The 7021-nt window shown below is 43.8% G+C and overlaps 1 protein-coding gene across 1 annotated transcript in view; it reads right to left on the reverse strand.

Moving 5' to 3' along the window:
- GATA1 (GATA binding protein 1) overlaps positions 1-1140 on the reverse strand; it is an 11567-nt gene extending 10427 nt beyond the window's left edge. The window contains exon 1 of the mRNA XM_017855431.1: positions 1072-1140. Within this exon, the coding sequence (XP_017710920.1) occupies positions 1072-1076 (5 nt within the window). The 5' untranslated portion in view covers positions 1077-1140. The remainder of the gene's footprint in view (positions 1-1071) is intronic.
- Positions 1141-7021: the final 5881 nt, after the last annotated feature.

Below are 7021 nucleotides of genomic sequence, written 5' to 3' on the forward strand. Positions count from 1 at the left end.
TTTTTGAGATGGAGTCTCGCTCTGTCACCCAGGCTGGAGTGCAGTGGCCGGATCTCAGCTCACTGCAAGCTCCACCTCCCAGGTTTACGCCATTCTCCTGCCTCAGCCTCCCGAGTAGCTGGGACTACAGGTGCCCGCCACCTCACCCGGCTAGTTTTTTGTATTTTTTAGTAGAGACGGGGTTTCACCATGTTAGCCAGGATGGTCTCGATCTCCTGACCTCGTGATCCACCCGTCTTGGCCTCCCAAAGTGCTGGGATTACAGGCTTGAGCCACCGCGCCTGGCCAGTAATACTATTATTAATACTAATTCTAAAACTATTCTAATTCTAACAACAATAGTGATAATGATACATACTAAATTTTTTGGGGGACAGTATCTGACTATGTCACGCAGGCTGGAATGCAGTGATGATCTCGGCTCACCGTAGCCTCCACCTCCTGGGCTCAAACGATCCTCCCACCTCAACCTCCTGAGTAGCTGGGACTTCAGGTGCATGCCACCATACCCAGCAAAAATTTTTTTTTTTCAGTAGAGATGAGGTCTCGCTATGTTGCCCAGGCTTCTTTAATTCTGATATTAATACTAGCATTAATAGACTAATAATAACAGCAGCAGCATTATTTGCTGAGTGACCCCAGGCACTGTGCTAAGCTCCCTCCACCCATAATTCTATCACATTCTTACCAGCTCCTTGTGGTGCAAGTGTATATAATTGCCCTCACCTCCAGACTGGGTCTACGTAGGTGTATGGAAATGAAGATGTTCCTCCAGGGCCCTGGGTTCTTGTCTCAACTCTGACACTGATATGCTGTGTGATTCCTGGGCTGGACACCCTCTGAGCCTCAGTTTCTTCATCTGGAAAACGGGTACAGTCATAGTCCCCCATATGTATAGGAACCACTCAGCACAGGGCCTGCTGGCACACCATAAATGGTGTGCTCTGTAAATGGGAATTCTCATTCTCATTATTATTATTAGAAGCAGTGGTCGCAACATAGGGAAATCTGTCCTCACAGGGCTAGAGGCATGTCTAAGAGCTAAGACAAGGGTTTGGCTGCTGGACTCACCCCATTTCTTCATTTCTGGAGAGCACAAAGGGCTCAGGAAGAGAAGCCAAGGGTGAGGAGTGGGGCGCCCCAGAGCCCTGCCTCAAGCAAGAGCTGGAAACCCCAAGGCTGTGAGGCCAGGCCTCACCCCATTCCCTCCCCCATCCTCGTGGAGGGGGCGCGGGCTCAGAAGTCTGCGGCGACAGTTCAGCCGGCAAGGAGGCAGCTGGGAGTGGGCAGATAAGGGAATCGACAGGGCCAGATCAGGCTTTGGGGGAGACGAGGGCGGGGGTGGGGGTGGGGTGTCCTGGCTGCGCATCTTCTCCACAGGCCCAAGTTTGAGACTCATCTTCAATGTCCTCTCTTCTCGGAAGCCTTCCCTGACTGGCTCACTCCCTCCTGGCATCTTTTGGGGTTCTAGAGCCCCTGCTTGGTCCAGGCCCCGTGGCATTTGTTCTGTTTGTGCCTCTTTGTACTGTGGAGCTCACCAGGGTGGGGACAGAGCCTGACAGACTGTGGTGTCAAAAGCACCAAGGCAAATGTCAACCAAAGCCTGGCTAAGGAGTCAAGCATTTGCCCTCAGAACCAAACTGTTGGTTGATTTTTTTAAAAAACCGAAAGTATAAAGGGTGCTGTAACAAGCATCTGCTTTTGTCAAACATTAATATTTTACCTTATTGACTTCAGATTGTTTTTAAAAGATATGTGATATTATAGATGCTCTCGTACTGATTCCATTTCCTTCCCTCCTTCTACTGCCTTGAGCTTGGTGTTTATCTTGCTCGTGAGTATTTTTACTCCATCGCTCCATATGTTGGTACCCATAAACACCATATGATGCCCAGGGTTTTTTTTGGCCTGTTTTTGCACTTCATGGAAATGGAAGCACATCATACAGTATGTACTGCTTTTGCTCAGCATAATGTCTGTGACGTTCTTCCACGTTGTCGTGTGTATCAATAGTTCATTCTTTTTTTTCTGTTTATTGAGACATAATTCACATACCATAAAAATTCACTCTTAACCATAAAATTCACTCTTAAAATGTATAGTAAAGCGATTAGTATATTCACGAGGTTGTGTAACTATCCACTACCTAATTCCAGAACATTTTCGTCACCCCCAAAAGGAACTCTGTATCTATTAACATTCACCCTCCCATTCCATTTCCCTTTCCTCCCATCCCCGGGCCATCGCAAATCTCTTTGTCTCTATGGATTTGTCTGTTTTGGACATTTCATATAAATGTATTCATATAATATGTGGCCTTTTGTAACTGCCTTCTTTTACTTCACATAAATTTTTTAAGGTTCATTCATGTTGTAGCATGTATCAGTACTTCATTTTCATGACTGAATAATATTCCACTGTATGAAAATACCTACTACATTAGATCTAGGATATGGTGGCTCACGCCTGTAGTCTCAGCACTTTGCGAGGTTGAGGTGGGTGGATTGCTTGAGCCCAGGAGTTCGAGATCAGCCTGGGCAGCATAGCAAGAACACGTGTCTACAAAAAAGATTAGCCGGGTGTGGTGATGCACGCCTATGGTCCCAGCTACTTGGGAGGCTCAGGTGGGAGGATCAGCAAGTTGAGGCTGCAGTGAGCCATGATTGCACCACTGCACTCCAGCCTGGGCAACAGAGTGAGACCCTGTCTCAAAAGGTAAAAGGGAAAAAAGAAATACCACATTATGCTTATCCATTCACCCATTGATGGACTCTTGGCTATCATGAATAATGCTGCTATAAACATTCATGTGAAAGTTTTATGTGGACATATGTTTTCGTTTTCTTGGGTATATAACTAGGAATGGAATTGCGGGGTGATATGGTAATTCTATGTTTAACTTTCTGAGGAACTGCAAGTGTTCTCCACAGCTACTGTACGGGGGTTCAAATTTAAATTTAACCACACTCTCTCTAGCACTTGTTTTTCTTTTCTCTTCTCTTCTCTTCTCTTCTCTTCTCTTCTCTTCTCTTCTCTTCTCTTCTCTTCTCTTCTCTTCTCTTCTCTTCTCTTTCTCTTTCTCTTTCTCTTTCTCTTTCTCTTTCTCTCCCTTTCTTTCTTTTTGGCAGGGTCTCACTCTGTTGCCCAGGCTGGAGTGCAGTGGCATGATCTCAGCTCACTGCAGCCTCAACCTCCTGGGTTCAAGTGATCCTCCCACCTCAGCCTCCTGAGTAGCCAGGACTACAGGTGCATGCCATCACACCCAGCTAAATTTTTGTAATTTTTTTGTGGAGGTGGAGTTTTCACCATGTTGCTTATGCTAGTCTCAAACTACTGGGCTCAAGCAATCTTCCCGCCTTGGCCTTGCAAAGTGCTGGAATTACAGGCTACCACACCCGGCCTCCAACACTTTTTATTGTCTCTCTTTTGATTCTAGCCATCCTACTGGGTGTGAATTGGTATCTCGTTATGGTTTTGATTTGCATTTCCCTGTGATCATTAATATTGAGCATCTTTTCATAAACTTGTTGGTCATTTATCTTCTTCTTTTTTTTTCTTTTTTGAGATGTGGTCTTGCTCTGTCACCCAGGCTGGAGTGCAGTGGCACGATGTTGGCTCACTGCAGCCTCTACCTCCCGGGTTCAAGCAATTATCCTGCCTCAGTCTCCTGAGTAGCTGGGATTACAGGCGCCCGCCACCATGCTTGGCTAATTTTTGTATTATTAGGAGAGATGGGGTTTCACTATGTTGGCTAGGCCGGTCTTGAACTCCTGACCACAAGTGATCCATCTGCTTCAGCCTCCTAAAATGCTGGGATTACAGGCATGAGCCACTGTCCCCGGCTCATTTATCTTCTTTGGAGAAGTGTTTATTTAAATCTTTTGCCCATTTTGAATTGGGTTATTTGTCCTTTCATTGTTGAGTAGTAAGAGTTCTTTATGTTCTCTGAATACTAGACTCTTTTTAGATACGTGATTTTCAAATATTGTCTTCTGTAGGTTGTCTTTTCACTTTTTTTTTTTTTTTGAGACAGGGTCTCACTTTGTTGCCCAGGCTGGAGTACAGTGGGGTTGAACGTGGCTCACTGAGGCCTTGACCTCCCAGGCTCAAGTGATCCTCCTGCCTCAGTCCCCCAAGTAGCTGGGACTACAGGTGCATGCCACCATTCCTGGCTAATTTTTGTACTTTTGCAGAGATGGGGTTTCACCTTGTTGCCCAGGCTGGTCTTGAACTCCTGGGTTCAAGCAATCCACTCACTTCAGCCTCACAAAGTGGCGAGATTACAGGCGTGAGCCACTGCGTCCGGCCAGAAAGCTTATAGTTTTGATGAACTCCAATGTATCTATTTTCTCGTTGGCTGCTTATGCTTTACATGTCATGTCTAAAAACCATTGCCTAATCCAAGGTCACAAAGACTTATGCCTGTTTTCTTCTAAAGTAGCAGTCCCTAACCTTTTTTGGCACCAGGGACTGGTTTCGTGGAAGACAGTTTTTTTCCACAGAAGTGGGGATGTTTTCAGGATGATTCAAGCGCATTATATTAGAGTCTCATAAGGAGCACACAACCTAGATCCCTCGCATGCACAGTCCACAATAGGGTTTCAGCTCCTAAGAGAATCCAACGCTGCAGCTGATTTGACAGGAGGCAGAGCTCAGCTTCATGAATGGCAGGCAGCAAGCTACAGCTCACCTCCTGCTGTGTGGCCCAGTTTCTAAGACACCACAGATGAGTCTGTGGCCCGGGAGTTGGGGACCCCCATTCTAAAAGTTTTATGGTTTTAGCTCTTATATTTAGGTATTTGATCTGTTTTGAGTTGTTTTTTGTATATGGTATGAGGAAGGGGTCCCACTTTATTCTTTTGCATGTGGATACTTAGCTGTCTCAGCACCATTTGTTGAAAGGAGCATTCTTTCCCCATTGAATGGTCTTGGTACACTTGTCAAAAATCAATTGCTGGCTGGACACAGTGGCTAACACCTATAATCCTAGCATTTTGGGAGGCTAAGGTGGGAGGATCACTTGAACCCAGGAGTTCAGTCTGTCCAACACAGTGACCCTGTCTCTACAAAAGTTTTTAAAAAATTAGCTGAGCATGATAGTGCATGCCTGTAGTCCCAGCTACTTGGGAGGCTGAGGTGGGAGGATCACTTAGCCCAGGAGTTTGAGGCTGCAGTGAGCTGTGTTTGTGACTGGGCAACAGAGCAAATCCCTGTCTCAAAAAAATCAGTTGCCTATAATGTCTGAATTTATTTCTGGACTTTCAATTCTATTTCGTTAATTTATATGTATGTTTTAATGCCAGTAGCACATGGTCTTGATTACTGTAGCTATATAGTAAGTTTTTAAACTGGGAGGTGCGAGTCCTCCAACTTTGTTTTCTTTTCAAGATTGTTGTATTTTGGGCCCCTAGCACTCCCATGTGAATCAGCTTGTCAGTTCTGCAAAGAAGCAAGCTGGGATTCTGATAGGGATTGCATCAAGCCTATAGATCAATTGGGGGAGTATTGCCATCTTAACACTATAAAGTCTTCCAGTCCACGAACATGTGATGTCTTTCCATTTATTTAGGTCTTCTTTAAGTTCTTTCAATAATATTTTACAGTTTTCAGTGTGTAAGTCTTGCCCTTTCATTCATTTTATTACTAAGTATTTTATTCATTTTGAATCTATTGTAAATGGAATAGTTTCTTAATTTCACTTTTGGATTGTTAATTGCTAGCATATATGGTTAAGCTTTGTATGATCTTGAATCATACAAAATCTCATATCCTGCAACCTTGCTCTAATGGTTATGCACTAATGGTGCTCTAATGGTTTTGTTGTAGATTCCTTAATATTTTCTATGTATAAAATCATGTCATCTGCATAGAAGGATAGTTTTACTTCTTCCTTTCCAATATGGATACCTTTTATTTCTTTTTGTTGCCTAATTGCCTCAGCTAGAGCATCCAGTACAATGTTGAAAAGATGTGGTGAGAAGGGGAATCCTTGTGTTGTTCCTTTCCAACTTTCAGCATTAAGTATGATGTTAGCTGTGGGTTTTTTGTGGGTGTCCTTTATCAGGTTGAGGAAGTTCTCTTCTATTCCTAGTTTGTTGAGTGTTTTTATCATGAAGGAGTGTTGAATTTTGTCAAACGTTTTTTCTGCATCTCCTGAAAAGATCATGTGGTGTTTGTTCTTTATTATATTAATATAATGCATTATATTGATTGATTTTCATTAGTTGACCAAACCTTGCATTCTTGGGATAAATCCTACTTGGCCGTGGTGTATAATCCTTTTATATGTTGCTGGATTCTACTTACTTGTATTTTATTGAGGATTTTTGCATCTATACTTACAAGAGATATTGGTCTGTAGTTTTCTTGTGATGTCTTTGTCTAGTTTTCTCATCAGAGTAATGCTGGCCTCATAAGTTCATTCCCTTTTATTGAAAGTAATATTCCATGGAACGGATATACCACATTTTGTTTAACCACTCATCTGTTGATGAACATTTGCATTGTTTCTAGTTTCTTTCCCTATTATAACAAATCTGCAATTTATAAACTCATATTCCTCTTTCTGTGCACACCTGTGAAGGAGTTTCTCAGGGGAGGAGGGAGGAAATATCAGAGCATCTACCCATTTATTCATCTACCTACCCACTCACCCATCCACCCATCTGTTCCTTCCTTCCTTCCTCTATTCCTTCATTTTCTCTTTCCTTTCATCCATAAATAATCCATCTCTGGGCATATAATGTCTGGGTCCATGGCAAATTGTCTTTTAGAATGAGGCAGAAAACCTGGCTGGGCATGGTGGCTCATGCCTGTAATCCCAGCACTTTGGGAGGCTGAGGTGGGAGGATCCCTTGACCCCAGGAGTTTGAAGCCAGCCCGGGCAACATAGCGAGACCCTGTTTCTACAAAAAATTTAAAAATTTGCCGGGGCCGGGCACAGTGGCTCATGCCTGTAATCCCAGCACTTTGGGAGGCCGAGGTAGGCGGATCACAAGCTCAGGAGATCAAGACCATCCTG

This window comes from Rhinopithecus bieti, unplaced genomic scaffold, assembly GCF_001698545.2.
Source record: "Rhinopithecus bieti isolate Rb0 unplaced genomic scaffold, ASM169854v2 scaffold_41728, whole genome shotgun sequence".
Lineage (NCBI taxonomy): Eukaryota > Metazoa > Chordata > Mammalia > Primates > Cercopithecidae > Rhinopithecus > Rhinopithecus bieti.